We start from the raw sequence: 23,455 nt of genomic DNA on the forward strand, positions 1-23,455 counted from the left end.
GGGGGAGCCGGAGCTCTCGCTGCCAACAAACCGCTCTGACAAAGGCCGAGACGCCGCTCCAGAGCAGGTTTTCTGGCTGGGGAGGGAGGCGGAACCCGCGGGGCACAGCGCTCGGGACCCCCCTCTCCCCAGCGCCGGGCGGGGCTGTCACCGCTGCGGGGCCGGCAGCGCCCGAGGGTGCTTGCGGTGAGGTGACTGACCATCCGAGCCGCGGTAGTTGTTGTTTCTTCTTTAAAAAGCTCCAGACTGGTGACGTTTTGTTTTTGTGGTTAGTCACAAATACGGGGAAGCGCTTCCCCTCCCTGGCTGTGAAACCCGACGGCAGCTCTGGCCTGTGTTTTCGTGATGTTCTGGTCAGAGCTGTAGGGGTGCTCAAAAAGGGCAAAGGAGGCCGTGCCGCTCTCTGACAGCTCCAAGGCTGGTTAGAAATAGGTGGGGAAAGCCCGAGGGGAGCACTGGGAGACAGTGCTGCGGTTGGTGTGATACTCCCTGCCTGTTTTTACAGCTCTTCTTTGATCTGTGTTGATTAAATTGTTCTTGTGCCATGGGAAGAGCCAAACCCCTCTGAAGGAGAAGGGACTTGCACTTGGACCTCTTTAGGGAGGGATTTATTTTAGGTGTCAGTAAAACACAGCATCTGGCTGTTCACTGCAGAACCTGGTTTTGCAGAAGCCCAGTGTGACAGGGAGGACCGTGCTGAAATGAGGAACCTGTAGCTTAACCCAGCTTCATGCTGCCCCTTTTCAGAGCAGAGCCAGCTGGTGATTCCAGCACGGGTTCCTCACCCAAGGGGAATAACAAGGCAGGGAATGTTCCTCTTTCGATGGAGAGTAGGTGGCACTGAGAGCTGAGAAATACCAGACTGTGGGTATTCGCTGACAGTGTCACACCCAAATACTTGAAGCACCAAGATGTGTGCACAGGTGTGTCCAAAATCAGAGAGGACAAGGACTTTCAGCTGTCCCACCCTCACTTTCTCTTCTGTGTTCCTCTTAGTAGGTAGTGACAGAGTGGGGTTTTGCCCAGTCTGTGGTCTCACAGCCACCAGTTTCTGCTGCCATCTTTCTGCCTCCAAATTTTGCTTACTTGGTTCTCCGTGAGTCTTAGATGGGATTTTTTGCCCACTATTTCCAGTTTCCCATTTTTGGTGTCTTTTCAGCTGCAACCTCTCCCCCTGTTGGAACCAGGGAAAGAAGGAAAGTGTGTACAGGCTGGTGTGACCTGCTCACCTTCCTCCTACTCTCAGAGCACAGGTCTTCCAGCAACAAGGCATCCGTGCTGGGCCTTAGCAGACCACTGGCCTTTCAGGGCTGTAAACAGCACCCCTCCCAGTTTTATTGCTGTCAACCAGGTGGTTATCAGTGTGTGCCATTGTTCTAGCCTTTGCTCTGCTGTTTCTTCTGGTGCTTTCATGTGCCATTCTTCGGATCAGGCAGGATTTCTGTTATAACTTGTACATCTCTGCAGTGCTCAGAAGTGTCACAAACTGTGAATGTTATCACTGGTGACACAGCAACTCACTGATAACTCCATCAGAAAAGTCCATTTTCAGTTCCTCACACAATCAGCACAGTTTGGACACAGCTTTGCAAGATTAAGTTACAGCATCTCTGTTAAAATGATTTCCCCATTTGGGCTGCTCCCCCAGCTCAGAGCAGCATGACATTGGTACAGCCCAGTTCAGGTCTGGTCTTTGGTTTCTGGTAAAGACAGCAAAGGATCCAACTGGGATGCATTTAACAGTCAAGGCAGAGCAAGGCACCATCAATCTCCAAACCTTTCCAGATCCTTCACTGTTGATAACAGGCTTCCTTGATTCACATATTTTAGGTGACCCTAGACATCTCTCTCTAGCTGTTCACCTAAGGCACCACCAGCAGAAGGGTGTAGGAGAAGAGGACTTGCTGGGGGTTGCATCTCCAGTAGCCACCAGCAGGCATGTGTGACCCCTTGCTCCTGAATGCATTACCTCTGACTCCACAGTACAGATTTCATTATCAGACCTGGGCAACTTCTAAGAAAACAATTATCTGAGATAGCAGTATAGCTTCCAAAAATGACTCTAAAAATCAGATGAGCTGCATACAAGCTCATACCTGCTTCCCCCAGAGACTTGTGATTGCACAGTGGCTGCATTTCCAGCTTTTCTGCAAGTTAGTGCAATGATGCACAACTCAGGTAACGTGTAACCCTCCACCTAGCAGTTTTGCTCAAGGGGCAGAATCAAACATGCAGCATTTTGGCCTCTGCTCTTGATCCATCACCCAAAATAAGTTTGTTCTTGTGTGCCCTTATGAAGCACAGAAGTGTTTGTCTAGAACAGGAAGAAAAACATGCACTGGCACTGAGGCATCACTGCTTGTTGTAACCTGTACCTTCTCCAGTTCTCTTTGCTGCTTTTGCCCAGTTCCTCCTGCCCCCCACCCAGCCCTGGGCCAGCCCTGTTGCTCTCACCAGCACCCTCACCCCCTGCAGAGCTGCTGCTATGACCAGATTCATGGACTTCAGCTCTGCAGCTCCTTCCAGGCAGCAATGCACTGTAAACGTTTACCTTTGAAACTGCTTCAGGTGTTTCTCCTGAATGTGTTTATCAAACACAAGGTGCAGCCTGTTGCTTTGCAAAATGCAGCCCTGCTCCAGCCCCCCTGGGTGAGGCACAGGCTGGGCTTTGCCAGCAGCACAGGGATCGGCTGGCCTGGCTCCACAGGGCAAAGTCCCCGGGCACTCCAAGTTGTTAGAACACAGCAGGCAACTGATAGTGCTGGGCATGTGCTCCAGTTCTCATACTTCTGATTTTCTGCTGAAACCAAAGGCTTTTAAGTGCCACAGGAATGCTTTGTAATAGGAAGAGTGACCAGAGCAAGTGGCTGAAGGTAGTGTGAGCACATACACATTCTGACCTCCATTGTATTGGTAGTAGCTTGAGAATTTACTGTCCCCAAGTTCTGCTTGACACACCATTCTGGTAGTTTCTGAGCACTGGAAATGTTCCTTCCAATCTGCTTTTCAGGATCAATATCAGAAGTTCATCTATTTTCAATTTTCTGATGGAAAAAAATGTGATAGCTTATGAAATAGAGTTATGGATGGTTTTTGTCTCCAGTGATCATGGAGACTTCTCCCATGTACTCTAATGCATCCAGCTAGTTGAAATCCTGAATAGTTATTTCATTGTCTGTGTATACAGTTAAAATCTGAAATTACTTTGCAAGCAGTTAAGATGTTCTTTAGGAAAAAGAGAACTACAAAACCTGGATAAATCATGGGACCAGGTCTTCAGCTGAATAGCACAGAAGACTCTAAAGCCACCTGTCTGTTTCCTGAGGCAGTTGTCACAGTGCTGCTGCAGTCAAACAGAAACATGGCTGTATCTTCAACAGAAAGATTCTCCTTTGGTAGTCACAGCAGCCACCCTAGAGCTGAGCAGGTGAGGCAGCAGATGGGTGTACACCCACACTAGCCAAGATCAGAAGCACCTGGGCTACTGGGGCTACCGCTGGGGTTTGTGTGGGCAGACAGCGATGTCCTCTGCCAGCCTGGTGTTTCAGGGGGCTTAATCAGTTCCCAGGCCTTGCTGGTGGACACATGAAGTTTGCTGCTTTTACGTCAGATCTGAAGAGTAGAAGCACCTGAAAGCTTTTTTTTTTTCCCAGCTGGATCAGCCAGTCTAACGAGATACGGTATCTAGGGTGGGAATCTGCTTGGCCTTGGGGAAGGGGGAAAAAAAGTGTTGGGGAGATTTATGGCAACCAAAGGGAACATCCCCCTTTCACTTCTTATTTTCTTACCCTTCCTATTATCTGAAACAGCACCTAACTTTTCTTTAGCAAGAGACAAAGCACACCATATTTTCAATCTACTGTGAGATAGGGAGCTGTAATGCTCTGCAATTAAATGCCCCAAGTAGGCAAATTCATCCTGAGCCTGTGACAGATACTGCTTATCACAATGCAGTGCTGCAAGGCCAACATACTTAGTATGTACCCTTTGATCTTGCAAAGAGACTTCATTTTTCTTGTCCTCCTGAGTGTGCTTTGCATTTACTACTGATCTAATGGGTAATTTTCTTTGCTGCTCAAAATTTAGTAATTAATAACACCGGTGACAGGTCCTCCTGTTTTGCTTAGGTGCTGTGTGTTTTGCTGAAATATTGGTGTTTTCATTGCATGCAGTGATTAGGAGCCTGATGTGATTATGTAAACCCTGTCCCCTGAGACAACTTGTGGTCCTTTTGTAGAGATAATTGAAGACTTATTTCTCAAGTAAGTTCCTGAAGAGGTTTGGGTGCCCTTTGGAGTGACAGGGAACAGAAGGAATGGGATTTGTGTCAGCTTCACGGGCATTAGGGGCTTACAGAAAATGGTCATAAACTTTAGTGTCCATTTGGTTGGTTTAGAATTCTAGAAGTTGAAAACAGCAAAATAAGCAGAAGGTAAAACATCATCTTTTTCCCACTTAATGTTTTCTTCTGTTGCTGTTAGTAGGAGTTTGTTTGGTATCAATATAGCAGATGTGACAGTAGTTTATAGTTCTTAGCACATTTTACACCATAATTTTCCTCCTTTGAAACACAAGTTTTATCTTTAATTACCACTGATATGCAGGTAATAGGCAGAGTTTATAGCTAATCACATGCTATTCAAATCACTTAAAGGGTTAATATCAAAGCTCCCATGCAAGTCTGCACATATGTATTAAAAAATTTAGTAATATATATGCTAAGAAAATTCTTAAAATTTGCACTGACTGGGAACATTTTAAAGGAAACAATGAGCAAGAAAAAATAATCTTGAGATCTTTTATTATTATATACAGTTTTATGTGCATATCATATTTTAGCAGTGTCAGTTTCTTAGAGAAGAGACTGCGAAGTGGGAAAGGGGAGGTGCTGAATTACTGTGAGAACTGAATGTGTCAGTTTATCAACAGAGGAGTAACCAGGTGAGCATTAGGTGCTCCCATGCTTTTCATGATAAGAATGCCCAAAATTAAAGCAGAAATAGTTTGGCTGATTCCTAACAGTCTTGTTAGATCTGTTTGCCCAGTGGTGATTAGGTGCTTAAAACAGCCCTTTGGAGCTCAGTGGTAAAGACATGATACCGTGATTGATCAGCTCCAGCCCAGCCCTGTGGAGCAGCCCTGGCCAGCCTGTCCACAATCCTTCTCTGCTCCCTGGGGCAGTTGCTGTCACTAAGCAATATGAATTAATCAGCAGATGATAGAAGTTACAGTGGAGGTGGAACAAAGTCAGAAGCCAACCTTTATCCAGCTGGGTGCAATGTGCAGCCCTAGTGAAGAGTTGCTGCTTGTAGGCAGATGAGGATAAAAAATTGGTAACTAAATGGTTAAAGCAGAGCTGGAGAGGACAGAATTAAGTCTTTTCAGTCTGGGTCTGGTTTTTTGCTGATAACCCTGAGGCACCTTTTCCCTCACTGTTGCTCAATTAGATAAGGCATTGAGAAATAGTATTTTGCAGTTTATGGGGATGGAGAGAAGTGTTTTATCAGGGGAGCTGAAATGAGTCCCAGAAACTGGAGACCATGTGTGGTGTGAGATAGCAGGGCAGCAGCATTCGTGTCTGAGCACCACAAGGTTCCTGGATTGGCCTTACTTTCTTTTCCAGCGACATATTGAGCCTTAGGGAGGCAGAGAGCAGTGAGATGATGCCGTGGGCTATTCCCGCCTGCTTCAGTTCTGTGCACTGACACAAATAATTCTGGATTACACACAAATAGGAACACAATTCTGAATTAAGATTTTTATTTTTTTTTTAAATGCTTTCTGAGGATTGGCAGGGGAAAGCTTCGCACTCAAACCACCACATAAGCCAGCACTTCCTAGTGCCTGTCACTGGGCATCCTGGGTCGAAATGAGCATGGCTGGGAGACACACATCAGTGGGAAGAGAAGGGAGATTGTCTCGTGCTCACGGGGCACTGTTTTTATGGACCTGTTGCGTTTGGGGCTGCCAGTCCAGGCAATTCAGATTTGTTTATAAAACATGCTTAAAAGCTGAAAAGAAAAATGGCTCAACTTTACAAGAGGATTAAGTAAAAGCAGGACAAGTGAGAAGCAGAAAGAACCATAACATTGCAACAAATAACAAGAAATTGCAACAAATAACAAGAAATATCAACTAGTCACTTAGATACTTGTTTGCAAATTAAAAAGTTTTGGCTACCTGCTTTGTAGCCAAAACCAAAAGTAAGACAAACTAATGGTAACATAGACCATCTTCACTGGAACAGGTTGCCCAGGGAAGTTGTGGCTGCCCTATCCCTGGAAGTGTTCAAAGCCAGGTTGAATGGGGCTCTGAGCAACCTGGTCTAGTGGGAGGTGTCCCTGCCCATGCAGGGAGGTTGGAACTAGGTGATCTTTAAGGTCCCTTCCAACCCAAACCAGTCTATGATTCACTAAATGATAAATATTTCCCCCTGGTTGTCTTCGAAAATCTCTCTGTAGCAAAACTGCCATGATCAAATAGTCTTTTGAGACTGACTTCTTTGGGATTAGCAGTTTTGGTGTTTGGTTTTTTGGTTTTGGGGTGTTTTTTTTGTTCGTTTGTTGTTTTGGGTTTTTTTAGTATCTACAGTCATACCTTCTCAGATAACTGAGAAAGAAAACTGAATGTATTGATATGATTAAAGACTCCCATGTTGGCAGTCTAGTGTAGGTTTCTCTGCTGGATTAAAGAAATCAAGGTCACACCTTTAAGCTTCATTCCTTTCCTCATATGTGTCATTCTACTCATTACAATATTTTCAGTTCCTTTAGGCTGGGATTTTTCAAAACGAAGCAGGGTGCCCATTTGCAGAGGATTCACCCGGCTCTTGATTTAATGTTCTCTGTTAAAGGCAAGTGTGTTAGCACATACTAATCCTTCTTTTATCTCCTTGTTTGTTTGTTTTTCTTTCAGACAACTGAAACGTGACTTTCCCAGTGCTGTGGTTCTTAGTACTGATGACTTCTTTATCGAAAATGGTGTCTATGTGTTTGAGCCTGACTTGCTAGAGGACGCGCACAAATGGAACCAAAAGAGAGGTGACTGAAATCAGTCCAGGGGTTTTGCCCAGTAGTTTCCCTTTTCAGTCTGTCTTTAAGCTCAGCCCCCAAAATAAAATGTCTCCAAGTGGTATTATAACCCGTGGTTCATGGGGTACCCATTAAAAAAATACATTTGCCACTTCTGATTTTATTTCTTTGGACTTAGAGAAATTTATAAATTAAAAAATGTTGGTGATTGAGAGATGTTGTTTTTAGAAAGTGAAAAAAAAAGTCTGTAAGACAGCACTGCTGAAGCTGGTAACAGCAGGTGGCATGCAAATACCAGCCCAGCAGCTGCTCACCACAGCTCTGCACTGCATCCTGCAGACTGTAACTTCTTAGGTGATGGCCAGGAGGAAAACTTGCAAACCTAATCTTAAGTTTGAGAATGGTGGCTGTGCTCTGAACTCATTTCTAGCAATGACAAACATACTTTGAGGTCATGTAACAGGGATCTCTTGCAAATAACAGTCATTTTCAGCTGTTGGAAATACCTAGTGTTGTGATGCCACTAAGTATGTTCCACGAGAGGTTCAGATCTTACTACTGAGCACAGCCAGTGGCTGCGTCACCTCCTGCAGGAGAGCACCTGCTGGGCACTGACCTCTGCTCACATTTGGGTGGCAGCTACAAAGACAAGGCTAGAGAGGAACCAAGCATGCTACTAGTAAGAAAGGACACCTTGGGGCTACTGAGACCTGGCTCCTTCTGTTATTTAACACATTATAGCTTTACTCAATGTGTTACATTACAGCACGCAAAGCAATGAAGAATGGGAAAAGCCCGGTTATTATTGACAATACCAACATCCATGCTTGGGAAATGAAGCCCTATGTGATGATGGTAGGGAAAGCTCTGATTTATTGCTTTTATGTGCTCAGCTATGACATTTAAGAGGTGATCTGAGTGAAATGGTTCTTAGCACGGCTAAAAATAATTACTTCAATTTTCCCTTAGTCCTCTATAGTTAATGATTGATACTGTGAAGAAGTAGGGGAGGAGGTGTCAGTGAAGTTGTTTTATCTAGTCAGATAAATACCTCAGTGAAGGCAAAATCACTTGAAAAGATTAACAGTCTTTGAAGTCGCTCTGTAACTTCTTGGTGATCAGGATGTCATCCCCTTCCCCAGCAGTGACATGAATTGAACAGTTCCCAAACTGTATGTTGACAAATAAACCAAGACAGCACTTAAAATTTTAGTTTATGACCTGTAAAAAATACACCATAAACCATCTTCAAAGATGCATTGGTATCTCTTGTTGGGAGTTCTGGCAGAGATGGCAGTTTTTTAGTACAGTTTCATAATATGGCCTGTCTGCTAACATTACAATCATGTTTGTGCACAGCTATAAGTTTGTGAGTTATGGTCTTGTCAGGTAAGACATTTGACTCTGCTTTTATGAGAGCACAAACGAGGCAGGAATTAATAGTGGTGCTGCAAAGCCTGGAGGTGCCACTCCAGCAGCAGTTGTGAATGCTTCTGGGTGACTAGGAGGCAAGTGAGAGAGGACAGCCAGGTGGACAAGGGTCAACAGCTTCCCCTGCCTCCTTTTCTTCAAGTTGAAACTCAAAAGCAATCGATAATTGTATTAAATATATATATATATGTATGTGTTTGCGTATCTGCATAAAGCACAAATATATTTATTTACATGTAAATAATTGAGGCCTACAGACTCAGTGGTTGGAAGTAGCATGACTGTTGGTTGTTGACCTCAGATTCCCAGAAGCTCTAGATTGGTGTGGTCAACTTGTGGCTCTTGAACCACCTGTGGTTTCCAGGGAGTACAAGTGCCAGGATGCCATTGCTGTGGGGGACAGGGCCTGGGGACAATCATGAGGCAAGTTTTGCTGGGAGACCCAAAATCTTTGATGTAGAAGGAGAGGAACCATCTGGGAGTCAGACCAGCACCTTGATGGCAGACATGGTTATCTTCCTCTTTCTGGCTCCTGGCACATACGATAAATCTCTTAGATAAAATCTCAGAGGGTCTGGAGGACCATACATGGCAGCCATACATCTAAAGCTTCTGTGTACTTCTTCAGGCACGTGAAAATAGATATGAAGTTGCATTCCAAGAACCAGATACACCCTGGAAGTTCAATGTTCGGGAGCTGACGAGGTACAACTTTTTCACTTTTATCCAGCAGACAGCTTCTCATTTCATTGCTGTGCTGTGAGAAAGGCCAGCCTTCTTCCTCTGCTTCTGCCCTAAAAAGTAACCTAGGAAATGACAGCAGAAGGATTGTTGTGGAAATTTCTATCACTCAGAACCTGGTCTGCAGTGATTTTAGCCCTGAAAGAGCCTGACTGTGTTGAAGTGATTCAGGCAGTAGAAAAAGTAACACCTCCCCCCCCGAAATGTGTACTTATACTGCAAGCTTCTTGTAGTGGGAACCCAACATTTTCATTCTGTATTTTAGGCAGCACTGTCTCTTGGCACAAAACATGTCTGAGCACTACAGAAAATATTCAGATGTCTGTTCTTCAAAATATCTATAACATGTACTGCCGTGCAGTGGTGGATGCTACACTGTGTGGCCAAGGATCTTCACACAGAAGGGATACCATGAGCTTCTCAGCTCTGCATAATGTGGAGGCTCTTAAGCATCTTAGTTTGGCTGTTGGATGCAAGCTTATATAAATAAAATAATCCATGCAGGCTAATTTCCCAACCTTTAACCAACCTGATGTAAAGTACATTACAGGGAATGTACTGGATCCAGAAGCCAACACGTGCCAACTAATTTGTTATCACATGAAAACAGGGGATGGGTACTTTGTTTCAACTGATCGGTTTGTACCAGCAAGGATCTCTAGCTAAAAATCAGTGCTGCTCCTTTTGTCCCATGTGACAAATGGCAGAGGTACCTGGCTCAGGGTGCTTGTGCCTTCAGGGTGAGGCAGGACATGGCAGATGGCAGCTGAGGGCTTGGGGCTGAAGGCAGACATCAGGACACTGACAGCCTTGTCAACTGCAAGTGTCAGCTCCTGCTTCACCAGCAGCAGCTGGGAGCCCCTTGTAGGACATCACTGCAGAGGCAGGTTTTACTCAGGATTGTTCACTATCAGCCAAACTACTCAGGAACTTGCTTTTTTAATAAAGAATAATTTGAAACAAGTTGGCTTTTTACAGTAGCACTGTGAAGCTAATTCAGATACCCACAGGCTGGAGAAGCTCTTTGGCAAATGATCCAGGGACAGCTGAAGGTTGCTCCTGTTCTGGTTCCACATGGTGTTTTTACTGGCAATATGGTTTGTGCTGGTTGCTGGTCCCAGGCACAGGCTGCAGAGGTGGCTGCTGGAGGACCTTGTGTCTGCTTCACAGTGGGACACTGAAGCTGGCAGCCTGCTGCCTTATGCCACCTCAATTCCACCAGGGAAAAACACACGTGGGGTGACACAGGAGTTGCACACACCACAAGGCTTTGAAAATACGGATGCAGGACAAACTTGGATTCTATATGATTAATGGTGCCTAATAGAGCTACATGACAAAACCAAAGATATTCAGAATTTGCAGAGACGCATAAATCCCTGGTGGAAAAAAACAATTCCCACTGAAGTGTTGAGAGATTGCAGCCTTTTTGGTCTATGCAGAAAGCTCTGCATGTCTGAGCATCCCATTCTGCTCCCTCTCAGAAGTGCCATCATTTACAAATCTGCCCTGGAGCATAAGCCACATCAGGTATGATTTTTTTACCCACATGTGCTCAGACAAAGCAACAGCAGGTTTTGACCTCTCTGCTTGTTGCTGATGAGCCAATGGCTGGGCTATCTACAGCCCTTGTCTGCCTTTCTCCAGATTTGTAAAAGCTCTAACTTTAGCCTGAGGCCAACAAGCCATTAGCACTAAACCCCATGTGAAATAATACACAGGTCTTCTACACAGCTCTTTCTTACCTGGCCTACATTTCAAAGCATGTCTAACGTGTTATGTCCTGGCTGCCCACAAAAATACTTGCATTACATATTTCAGCAGCCACAAAAGTATTTTTAAGTAGGTGGGAGTGAGTAACAATTTGGCAGAAAAAGAGCTAGAAATAGATCCACAAGAACATGAACTGGGTTTCCTGAATTATCAGGAACCTTAACAAGCTTAAGGTAACCTTAGTGCATGGGCAGCTAAATACTTGTATTTTCTGTTAATGTTAACTCTGCAGAAGAAACACTCATCACGTCCCTCGAGAAAAGATACAACGGATGAAAGAACAGTATGAGCACAACGTCACTTTCCACAGTGTTCTTCAGTCTGAAAAACCAAGCAGAGATGAGAGAAGCTCTAGTGGACCAAATGCAGCTTATAGCACGGGTGCCTGTTCCAACCACCCTGCAGCCTTCTCAAACAGACGACCTCGCAGGGCACATCCAAACGTGTCGTTTCAATGAAGAGGCGGATTCCTCAGTGCATTTTAATTATCAGGGTGTAAAAGTGCCTAGGTTTTACATACTGTTTTCCTAAACTGTTTTTTATTCTTGCATTTTTCTACTATACTTCTAAATTGCTTGTATTTCTTACAAGTCTTCAAATGTCACTGGATTATGAGCTCACAGCTCTAAATGACAGAATGAAGACCAGTCTCCCCAGTACAAACTGTATTCCCTCTCATTCTTCTTCTATGAAAATCCATTCAAGCTTATGTTGAAATTTCCTGGCTGTGCCACATGATTTTTGGTTTTGTTTGTTTTTTTGTTTGTTTTCAGCATCATGCTCTGTCACTATCAGGTAACAAAAAATATTTCTAAATTCTTACTTTCCTACAGGCCACGCTGGGCCAATTCCTTCTTCACACAGTTGTCATTTCTTGACATTTTAATACTTTAAATCTGTATAACCTTCTGTATCTTCCCACTCCCTCTTGCTTAGAGCATTACTGCTATTTTTAAGAGAGAAGTGGATGGTGAAAGTGGCAGCCTTAACAGATTGTAGCAAGATTTAGTGCTGTTTCCTACCTACACCTCTGCCCTCTGGATTCATGCTGGTCTTACCTTAGCTGTAGCACAGCCAAACAGCTTCTCCAGCTTGGAGGTGAAACACACCAAACAGCACTGCAGCTTTAAATCTGAACCTTCTGTATCTTCCCACTCCCTCTTGCTTAGAGCATTACTGCTATTTTTAAGAGAGGAGAAGTGGATGGTGAAAGTGGCAGCCTTAACAGATTGTAGCAAGATTTAGTGCTGTTTCCTACCTACACCTCTGCCCTCTGGATTCATGCTGGTCTTACCTTAGCTGTAGCACAGCCAAACAGCTTCTCCAGCTTGGAGGTGAAACACACCAAACAGCACTGCAGCTTGCCAAGACATAGGAATTCAACTGATCACCAGACAAAGCTCCTGAAAAGAAACATTGGTGTTAGGCTGGTGCTTGTTAATCTTTAAGCAAGAGCAGGGCTACAGGAGCATCTCTGAATAGCTGAAACACAAGGCTACCAAATATGCAAATGAACTCAAGTACAAAAATCATCACTTCAGAAAGAAGAAAAAACAAAGTTCTTGTGAAGGAAGAAATCAGCTCCATCCACCACCAAGTGCTGATGAGCCACTGACCAATGGATGGGTGAGAAAAGCAGCTACCCTGCAGTAGTTCTGGCTGTATTTTTACATTCTGCTGCTGGTGTCCTTACCAAGAAGCTTCATCAAATATTTCTAAACCTCAGTGTTTGTGATTGCAATTTTTTATTTTTTTTTATTTTTTTTTAAGTGGGTGTGGATTATTAGGCAGTGCTCACAGACCAGGGCAGTAGTGAGTTACTTAGCCTCTGATATGAGCTCTCTCCATTTTCTACTGCTAAGTGTAGCTGCTGTTCATCTAGCCATTGAGCAAACAAGAGGTATAAAGGATTATGCTGCTTCTGGGCAAAGGCTAAGCTGTCTTCAGGCCACAGCAGATCTTTGATATGAAGTGCATTTTCTACTTAAGCTGTATTTAATGAAGCATCATCATCACTGTACATGGGGCCTGAGGATCCCAGCCCTGCAGTTTTCCACAGAATACAGAGCTGCCAGCAAGCTTGTGCCAGCCCAGTACAGTTCTCCAGTCTGGCTACAATGTCCAGTTTGGTGTCTGGAGCCATCCCCAGATCAGCACTGAAGTCAACTGAATGACCTAGGACCCCTGAAGGGTTGCCAAGTGGGAAGCTGGAAGTCTTAGTTCTCAAATATTCTCCCCCTTTTGACCTGTGCCTGGTGGGAAACAGCAGAGCAAGGGGCAGCCTGACAACAATCTAAATTGTGGAGTTGGCAGCTGGTCTTGCCAGGGCTGTTTCTCTCTCCAATAGAGAAATTTCAATTCTGAGAAGTTTTACCTGTTGAGGCAAGTAATGAATTCACATACTTACTCACTCCTGGCAAAAAGATTTTGTGATGAAATCAAAGAGCTGATTATCTTACATGATGCTGTGGCCTAGAATCATAGAATCATTAAGGTTGGAAGGGACCTCCAAGATCATCAAGTTCCACCCCCCCCTGCCATGAGCAGGGAACCCTGCCACTAGATCACTTGCCCTTAGTGAAACCATGTTGGCTGTCACCAGTCACCTCTATTTTTTTGCCTTAGCAGACTTTCCAAGAGGATCCGCTCCATGACCTTGCCAGGCACAGAGGCCTCAAGTGCTTCTTTAAGGACTGGCTTGGAAACACTGACCAAGCATCTTTCTCTAATACCTTCGTGTGGCATTTTGCTACAAATCAAATAATCACAGCTGTTCTCTAAAACTTTCAGCTCTATGTGGGAAGTTTGAGGGGGAAAGTACAAGAACTATGGCAGAATTACAGAGCAATATTTCAGAATTAACATGTAATGTTTGGGAACAATAAACTTACCAAGAATTGATTATTCTGCCCTGTATTACTTCTGACAGCCAAGCAACCATTCTAATATTCCAGAGGGTAACAAAAGTGATTGCTTTAGACTGAAGCAAAGATCCTGCTGTAATTTAGGAATACATCAGAATAAGAGCAATGGCTTGTAAAATGTCATCCAAGCTTCAGCCACACTGATGTGATTGTACAACACGTGTCTGTGTGAGAAATGTATAATTACTCAAGTCCAAATTATTTTGCAGATGAAATGTCATTCCACGAGTCGTTGTTTTTGTAATATAGATTTATTAAACACAATCAGGATTTAATGTACAAAGTGTAAAAATAAATTGAATTTGAAATATATACAATACTGTACATGTGCATTTAGTAGCATTTTTGGTGTTTTTGTCTTTCTAGCATTCTGTGGGCTGGTACCAAGTCCTCAGGCTCCTTTGGGGTCTTTTTAAAGAGTCTCAGATACTTCAGAACTGCTTTTTGGTGAGTTATTTGCTCCCCCAGTAGACCTGGAGCTATTTTTGAGTGAAGGATCATCAGATACATTAGCAGCAATTGTACTGCTGTTCTCATTTGCATAATCAATCTTCTTTTCTTCTGGTAAATTATTAATGAGCGCTTGTGTGTTAATCATTGCAAGTTCTTCATCAGCAATCAGGTCATTCTCAGGAAGATGGACAGCATGTCTCAGTTTTCTGCAGGGGGTGACACGACCAGTATTCTGATTTGTTTCTTTTGATGACTTGCTGTGCTGTAAACCCAAACTTCGTGGTGGCTGAAAAGCTTTTTTTAAAGATGGAGAAATGCTGGAACAAATTGGTGTGAGTGGGGGGGGGGCAGGTATGCAACTGAGGAAGTCCATTGCCTTTCTCTTTTTGCTGTTTCTGGGATGGTCTTCATTAATTGTAGCAGATGATAGTGTTTTTGCTGACCCTTGTGCAGAAAATTTCCTGTTTGGTGTGCTAGTTGACAGAGGGGTCAGATGCTTTACTTCAGTTTTAGAAGAAGAGATCTGGTTTAAAAGAAACACATTTTATGTTGAATAGAATGTCCTATTCCATTAGCCTCCTCAATAATTTCCACACAACAGATGGAAGAAAAAAAACAAAACCAACAAAAAACTGATTAAAAAATGCTATATCACCATTCACATCCAATTAACTTCAGTTTTATATTTTCTGATGGTGACTAATACTATTCTTGCAAGTATTGATGCTTGATAAATCACTGCTTACAGGTACAATAAACAGCACATTTTTATGCTGTTTCTGACAAGTGAAGTGTATGGGAACTTTTTTGTGCCAGGTGGTAAGAAATCAAAGCACTCAGAAAAAGTAGTTAAGTCCTTTGCTGTACCAGGTATGTCCTCAGCAAGTTGTTACATAGGAAAAACAAGGGGAAAAAAAAAAAAAAAAAGAAGAAGAAATAAGTGATAGAATACAGACCCAAAAACTGGAGGATAACAATATACACAAGGTAGATGTTCCACAAAAAATAATTCAAACACATGCTTAACTTGAAAATACCTTTAATGTCTCATTGTTTTAAACCAAACCTTCAGAATTTAGTATTAGCACTCCCTCTGAAGTGAAAAAGGATGCCTTAAATTTAGTCCCCAGGAACTGAGCTCACATTCAGGGTGTTTCTATCTCTCTCATAACCAGGGGCAGAAAAAAAAAAAAAAAAAAAGCTTATTCTGACTGTGCTCAGTACTCTAGATCAGGAACAAGTGGCCACCAGCAGCCTTCATGGGAAACTTGAGTGGTATTTAACTCAAGTTTTGTCAAGATTGCTATAAAACGTGAATATTTACTAGGTGATGCCTCTTCCCTTTTAAATCCTGGAAATAGTGAAAAATATCTAGGGAAAAAAAATAAAATACCAGGAGGCCAAAGTTCTAACAAAGGTAGGAACTGAAGATGAAGTAAAACTTTACAGATCAAGAATTTTCCTTCCAGTGACACCCATATCAGATAATCTTCACAAGTGGACCAAGGAAGTCATAAATCATCCATAGGGAAATGTTGATTAATGGTACTAATTTAAAATTCCTAATATTTAATGTATATTGTGAAAACACAGGCCACAAGGGAAGGTTTTTCTGTACTGCTTGGAGGAAGAACAGTCTCAGTTCCCCCTGGGGAACAGTCCTAAATGCACACACAAAGGAAGCTTCTAGTCAGTTTGCATTGTCCTGAAGAGAACCTATGGAGTGGGCTGAGAAGTGAGACATTTTACCACAGCCATCAGTATAAAAACTACTTATATCCTTATTGTATGTACTGTTGGTACTAACACAATATTAATGATCAGAAGCTTACCAAGCTTTTGTTCTCTGCATACAGGCTTGAATTGCAGGAAGAGGGACATTCCAAGGCACATCTTTTAGTTAAACTCGGTGTGAGTGAGAGACTTCTTCGTAGCAAATTCATCAATTTACTTTCTGCATCAGAGCAAAAGGAGGCCACGTTCTATAAAGAAGAACAGTTCACAGTTCAGAGTAGCTCTTTTTCAAATTGTGTAAGTAAGTACTATAAGCTCACAAGCAAAGTATTTAGGACTTTGTCTCTTCCTAATCCCACTAGAAACTTACTTTTTATCAAACCAACAATTTAAAAGACTGCTGCACTTTTCATGGAGGGAAACACCATACCTTCCTTTTATTGTTAACAAGAAAAATATCCTTTTGTATTAATACTTATTGTTCAGTAAGAAGTGAGTCTGCGTGACCAGGACATGTTATTTAGCACAGATAGAAAATTGAAATAATAAATAGATGAAAACAATTCCATGCTGAGTATATTCAACTGAGCAAGACAGCAAATTTCAACTTTTAGAAGGCTCCAAGACAGATTCTCTGCTGACAGGTGTAAGATTCAATACCTCTAATACCTGAAATGAACCTGTAAGAAGGCTGGCAAAGACCTGTTCACTGGGGCATGTAACAATAGGACAAGGGGTAATGGTTTCAAGCTAGAGAAGGGTAGATTTAGGCTGGACATGAGGAAAAAGTTCTTTAATACGAGGGTGGTGGATCACTGAAAGAGGTTGCCACCACAGGTGGTAGAGGCCCCATCCTGAGACATTCAAGGTCAGGCTTCATGGGGCTCTGAGCAATCAGTTCTAGAGTGAGATGTCTCTGCTTATTTTAGGGGGTTGGACTTTAGAGATCCCTTCCAAACCAAGACATTCTGTGATTCTTTGGTACATCCTAAAGACAGTGGCAGCTGAGCTGAATGAAAAAAAATATAAAAAAATCAAAATACATTCAACAGGTGATATGTAGAGTTCTCCAGGAAAAGTGCATTAACATCCTACTCCAGCTCCCAGAAAATCCCCTCAAATTCAACATTAGGTGCATTACTTGTTCTTAAGATTTATTAGTACTAGCAGACGTTTTGGTGAAGAATGTAACACAGCAGTAACTAAAATTAACCATAGAAATAAAAATCTACAGATTTACCTCTATAGAACTTCTCAGTTCATTAACCTTCTCTTGGAGATAGTTTTCCTTTGGGCTGGCTGAGAATACAGAAAGATCTCCAGCCAGGAGCACAGGAATTCCTGACCTGAATTCAGATTGCCACTGAAGGTTGCTTGCAGAAATGAAGGAATGGGGGACAACGACATCTTCGATAGCAAAGTGTCTGAGATCTGTCCAGATCTTTACTGCCACCAAATTACAGCTTTCATCAGATAAGTACACTGTAGTAGTGAAACCTAAAAGCAAGAAAAAAGTCTGAATTAAATCTTCAACCTTTAAGTAAAGGTCTAAATACTGCAAATACTGCAATTTTTATCTATAAAGAAGTCATACACCTCTTGAAAAAGAACTGACAAATACAACATGCCCACCTGCAACGTAACAATGTTTGATGCTTCATTCATATTCTACACTATCCCCCTTGTGATTACAGAAAACAACTCTAAGTCTGTGTTCCAGTGCTTAAAAATAATACCCCTATTGTGCTTTCTATTTTTCAGCAGATTATCCACCTGTCCCTATCCATGAGCTCCAGTGCCTCAGTTCTACTCATTCCATGGCACTGTACACAAAAGAGGGAGCTCCCATACATGCAGGATGCTACTTCTGCAGATGCTGAACACAGATGTGAGAACTTACAGTCATCCCTTATGGCAAAACTTAAAAAGAGCTTTGCTTGAGCTTAGAAGCTCCCTCACTACAATCCTCCTGAGCTAGTAAGTGAAGACAGTGTTTCTTTAGGTGAACAGAAGTATCTGCCAGCATATCATGGCGATGGGCTCTATCAGCAGGTTTTCACAGGCCTGAGATGCAGGTTCAACACCAAAATTATTTTGACTTCTGAAATAAATAAAAAAAATAGTGCTTATGCAGTGGGAGGACATGAATGTGATCCACAACATACCTGTTCTGCTAACAGAAACAACTACTCCAGCTAAATCAACTTCAGCACACGGTGGCTGAAAAGAAGGATCTGACAAACTGGTGAATTTTAGAGCCCTTCGTGGAAAGTAAATCTGTACCAGCATCTCCTGCGATACCTGGAAAAACACAAAATGTAAGTTTTTACTTATATAAACTGTAATGTTTTAATGATACATCTTAATGCAGTTAAAGCACTTACTGATAGTTGTAGATACTGAGTTTTCTTTGTTGCTGTTAATTGTATGTTAGTTGAGTCTGATCTTCCCTTGGACTGTGATGTTGACAGCTGATAGATCCGGTACCGACCACCTTCCTTCAGCAACGAACACACCTCCAGCAGCGGCCGCCAGACACTCAGTATCACTCCTAGCAATTAAGATTAAGATCTATTAGCTGTGCAATGTTAATTTGAATGAAGACACAACACCCCCTCCCACCCAAATAAAACAGGAAATATTAATATGCAAGCTCTTGGGAAGCTCTTCAAATCTGTCTGCTATGTTGGCCAGTTTCCATGTTCAAATAAGCTATTTATGATTTTCCAAATACTAACCTCTATGTTTTTCCTGCTTTCTGTAGTCTACCACACACAACTTCCATACAGTAGACACATCTCTTTTGGAACAACCATTTTCTTCCTGTTCTGCTGACTCCAAAGCCTTCTTGAATTCTTCCTGTATTTGAGTTTTCTTTTTATCATTCATCAACTGCCTGTGTGCATTCAAAGCTTTTAATTGGTCTTCATTGAGGTATCCCTGTAACCCAGAGAAAATCCATTCAGTATCTTTTAAATTAATTTTTAAAAAATCCTGTCAAGACTTTTAGACAGCCTCTTTCTTAAAAGTGTTACAAGCAATTTAGTGTTCAACTGATACCTCACTTCAAGTCCTGGTAGCGTACGTTAACACAATGGGAGTAACCAGTCTTCACGGGCACTCAGCTCTGGTGCTCTGCTGTCTAAGGCTTACACGACACACAGTTCCTGTGTGACCTCTGAGCTGACACAGTGATTTACCCCAAAATGCACCAGGAGTGTTGCCTTTCCAACTAAGTCTTCAAGGTCCAGATACCTTTACATGTAGCACTGTTACATGTAGCACCACAGAGACGCATAACATTTTCTCAAAGTCACAGATCATATCTCAAAAGGTAGCAAAATAAATAGTAATTTAATAGCTGATTTTAGCAGGAGGTACTAAGTTGTAAATGATTCCACAGGCATTTCAAAACTAGCCCAGTAGGACTCACAGTTACCTCCATATAGTCAGGATCAGATGCATTCTGAATTGCTTCATAAAGTTCTGCACCATCTTGCAAATTATGAATTTGCTGTCTTGTGACTATGTGTGATCTCAGTGTTCTTCTGCTGGTTGCCTCTGTTAGAAAAAGTCATTATGTTGAGTACAGCGAGACTTTAAAAGTGAAAAAAGAAATAATTACCTAAGAAGCAAGGTTGTGCTTAGGCCTTGCCAGAATAAAAATACAAACCACTTCTATATAGGAACCAATATAAGTGTGTGTTTGTATAAGTAGAAAAATTAAAATATCTCATTTGTTTAAATACAACATCGATTAGAATATTATACAAACTTTGAGGAAGCCAGCATCAGTGTCTGCACTTAGGAGAGGGTGGGAGATTTGATGGGCTTCCATGAAACTTCAATACTTGACTTATTTTCTGTATGTCTGTCACTTCCTCTTCCTCTCATACAGCAAAAAGGCAGAAAAGTCTCAAAGATACCAAGATCTAGGACCTGCCAGGCCTGCACACAAAGCTAAAGTTAACTTTATTACATTAAGCTATTATCCTCTTCTTAGTAAGTCATTTGGCTGCTATCATTTTGATGAATTCCTTTAGGGTAGTAAGACTCCAGCACAGACAACTTTATCAGTCAAACAAAAAACACCACAATGAGGTAACTGACATGTTGAAGTTCGTCTCAGTGAAGTTTAGAATCATAAAGTAATCTCTGATTTCAAGTAAGAATTCACTTTTGTTTTGTTTGAGGTTTTTTTAAGGGTATGGCTTTATATGACTTTTCCTAGTTGGTCATGAGGGACTCCAGGTTCTGAGAAGGCAGTTATGGAACACCTCAGTCTTACAGATCACAAGAAAGATTTATTAAAAGAGAAAGGCCATCCAGGTTATAGATCTGACCCTGTGAAATTTGAACTCCACAGACCACCACTGGTGATGGAATCCTATGGTTGCTGGAAAAAAAAAAATAGAGCCAAAACACCAAACAAAAAGCAGCAAAAACTCCTCCCAAAAAACCGACCAGAGTATCAAGGCAGCTGGAACCCACAATCAGTATGGCAAGAATTGTAACAGCCTTCCTCATTCCAGTTTAGCTGAGTTGAACCTAAGGGGAAGCAAACTTTCTGGTGCAGCAGTGAGCTTCCTGAAGCTGTAGCAATCAGTAGCTGGTTGCAGCACTGACAGCAACAGCACACCTGAAACTACTGCTATAAATCACCGGCAGAGCCGTGCAGTGTCATCTAATTACAGAATCAGAAGTTTTAAGGGACCCTCTGCAGGTCATCTTGGCCAACCCTCCTACTCAGGAAGGGTCACCTAGAGCAGGCTGCCCAAGACTTGCATTCAGTCACCTTTTGCATATCTCCAAGGATGGAGATTTCACAGTCTCTCTAGATAACCTGTGCCAGTGCTTGATCTCCCTCACAGTGAAAAAGGGTTTCTTGATGTCCAGAGGGAAACTCCTGTGTTTCAGTTTGTGCCCATTGTGTCTGGTCCTGTCACTGGGCACCACTGAGAAAAGCCTGGCTCTGTCTTCTTTGCACCCTCCCTTCCAGTATTTATGTACATTGATCAGATCCCCCTGAGCCTTCTCTTTTCCAGGCTGAACTGGCCCAGCTCTTTCAGCCTTTCTTCCTATGTTAGTAGCTCCAAGTTCTTAATTATTTCAAAGTTCTCTGTTGTACTTTCTCCAGTATGTCCACGTCTCTCTTGCACTAGGCAACCCAGAATTGGACACAGTACTCCACAACTGGCCTTACAAATGCTAAACAAAGGGGAAAGATGACTAAGAGGATCGAGAGCAGCTTCAGAACGACATTAGCCAACACCTTCAGCACTTCTGTGCACATCCCATCACTGACCATGGACTTGTGTATGTCTAGTTTGTCCAAGTATTCTCTAACTTTTACCCTTCTCAACGAAGGGTATGTCTTCCTTGTGCCAGGCTTTTCCCTGTTCTTCAGGGCCTGGGATTGCTGAAGGTTGGTATTGCTAGGTAAGGCTGAGGTAAAAAAGATACTCAGTAACTCAGCCTTCTCCATGTCTTGTGTGACCAAGGTCCCTGTCCCATTTAGCAGCTCCACTGACCTCAGTATCTTCACAGTCCTGCAATGTTTGTGAGGAAAGGTGCCCAGTGCTCAGTCTTGGGTGTTCAGGTCTATTGAGATATATCCTAAGCAGTGCCCATCACTGGATAAAATCCTAGTGTCCAGTCTTGGAAGAGAATGAAATTGACAATTCTACAATTTTGTAGCACCTCCCTGAGCATCATCTCAGTGGCAATTTTTTAGTGCCCTGGCTACCAACAAGTTCAGGAGAGCTTCCTGGATAGCTGCAAAGCCAAGCAAGCGTGTAACTGTTTTGTACTGAAAGGTCTTGACACGCAGGAAGTAAAAAACCTAAAACAACACAAAACAAAAACAATAAAAAAGAAAACAACCAAAATGCTATCTCTGCTTCTCTATCACGAGAGAAGTTTTTGCTAGTTTCTTTAAAATCTTCTGTAAACACCAAAAAAAGTTTAGGTATTCTCACTGCATATTCTGAAACAATGAAAGCTTTACCTTCATGCTTTTCATATTCTGCTTGGATTTTTGCAAACAGAGCTTCTAGTTTCTTTTGTTGATCCTCTGCATGCTTGGCAGCTTCCCTCTCTTCAGCTCGGCTGTTCCGAAACACATATGAACCAGATGATGTCTTTTCCATCCACTGAAATAGATTAAAACAAAAAAACATACTTAAAAAAATAAAATTTACCTCATCTAGCTTCCTTCTAAAATGCACTGTTAAGCAAAAATGCTTTAAAAAATGAACAGGAAGTAGACGTCTAATTTCTTTCAGTACAATAGATAAACGGCAAAAAACCCACAGCATTGGTTGGTAAATTTTAACTTCAAAGATAAACAGAATGGAGCAGTAGTCAAAACTGCATTATTTAAACTGCTGAAGAAACTGTAACTTAATAGTAATAGGTATCAATGATGTAATTAGAAGATAGCTGGATCCCACTGATACATACATTAAGATACAAACCACCAAACTCACTGCTTAAAAATTCACCAGAACTGCATGCTACCCTATTCGTGTTTCCACATCAACTGTGCTGCCTGTTTTAGTATGCCAGACCAGATGCTGTAAAACAACTATGATGTTGTTCTACAGATTGTCCTAAACTTTTTCTGCCCAAATGGTTCCAGAGAACTTGTCCACAACCCTGCCAGAACTGGCTTGCCTGATGCCTGAACTGCCTAGTTGGAAGAGACAGGTGTGCCACCCAAAGAGGAGACTGCTGCTGAAACTTCCCTTCCTCTTTGCAGCACAGTCCCATCTTCTCCCTTGTGCTGGTTCTAGCACATATCTGACTTCATCAGACCACATCAGTTTAAGTCAACAGACAGCAGTTTGTTTGTTTTTTTAATTACTATTAGTTACTTACTCCTGGTTTAGTGTATTAAATTAGGATGGGGTGAACTCCAGGCTTAGCACAGAGAAGCACCAAGTGTAGTGAGAGCAGGATGAGGACAGGTTGAAGGATCAACCCTTATGAGGCAGTGAATTCTTGGAATAGGCACTGCAGGCCTCATTAACTGCATGCCATGCATTTCCTGCATTATTCACAGTTAACACCTTTAACTTGGGTTACTGGGATTCCTATACTCCTTAACTCTTGAGGTAAAAAGGAGGCAGGCAGTCCAAGTCTCCCTATTAATTTTGGTATGTTTCAGCAAGAATCTCAGTGGTTTGTTTTTAAATTTAAAAAAAAGAAATCTACATCAGCACATAATTCTCTTGCTGTAGTGAGGTACAAAGCCCCACTTTCCTCCCCAGCCTGGAAGCCATTTACTGTGATGTAGTTACAGATTACAGTCCCGTTTCTGGGACCTAAATAAATGTTAGTTCTTTCAGGCAGTTAACATAGTAAGAG

General features: G+C 42.3%; 2 protein-coding genes across 2 annotated transcripts in view; one reads left to right on the forward strand and one right to left on the reverse strand.

Moving 5' to 3' along the window:
* The first annotated feature begins 3,262 nt into the window (after positions 1-3,262).
* On the forward strand, positions 3,263-11,434 carry N4BP2L1 (NEDD4 binding protein 2-like 1). Its single transcript, XM_009998375.1, has 6 exons — positions 3,263-3,427; positions 4,216-4,262; positions 6,916-7,040; positions 7,798-7,886; positions 9,091-9,167; positions 11,209-11,434. Exons 1-6 carry the CDS (start codon positions 3,263-3,265, stop codon positions 11,432-11,434), a joined length of 729 nt encoding a protein of 242 aa, XP_009996677.1.
* Positions 11,435-14,233: 2,799 nt separating this feature from the next.
* BRCA2 (breast cancer 2, early onset) overlaps positions 14,234-23,455 on the reverse strand; it is a 35,088-nt gene continuing 25,866 nt past the window's right edge. The window contains 9 exon segments of the mRNA XM_009998350.1: positions 14,234-14,305; positions 14,307-14,876; positions 16,186-16,335; positions 17,328-17,584; positions 18,253-18,388; positions 18,472-18,638; positions 18,826-19,027; positions 19,527-19,648; positions 22,095-22,239. Coding sequence (XP_009996652.1) covers positions 14,234-14,305; positions 14,307-14,876; positions 16,186-16,335; positions 17,328-17,584; positions 18,253-18,388; positions 18,472-18,638; positions 18,826-19,027; positions 19,527-19,648; positions 22,095-22,239 — 1,821 coding nt within the window.

Source organism: Chaetura pelagica, unplaced genomic scaffold (genome assembly GCF_000747805.2).
Source record: "Chaetura pelagica isolate M959 unplaced genomic scaffold, ChaPel_1.0 scaffold105, whole genome shotgun sequence".
NCBI lineage: Eukaryota > Metazoa > Chordata > Aves > Apodiformes > Apodidae > Chaetura > Chaetura pelagica.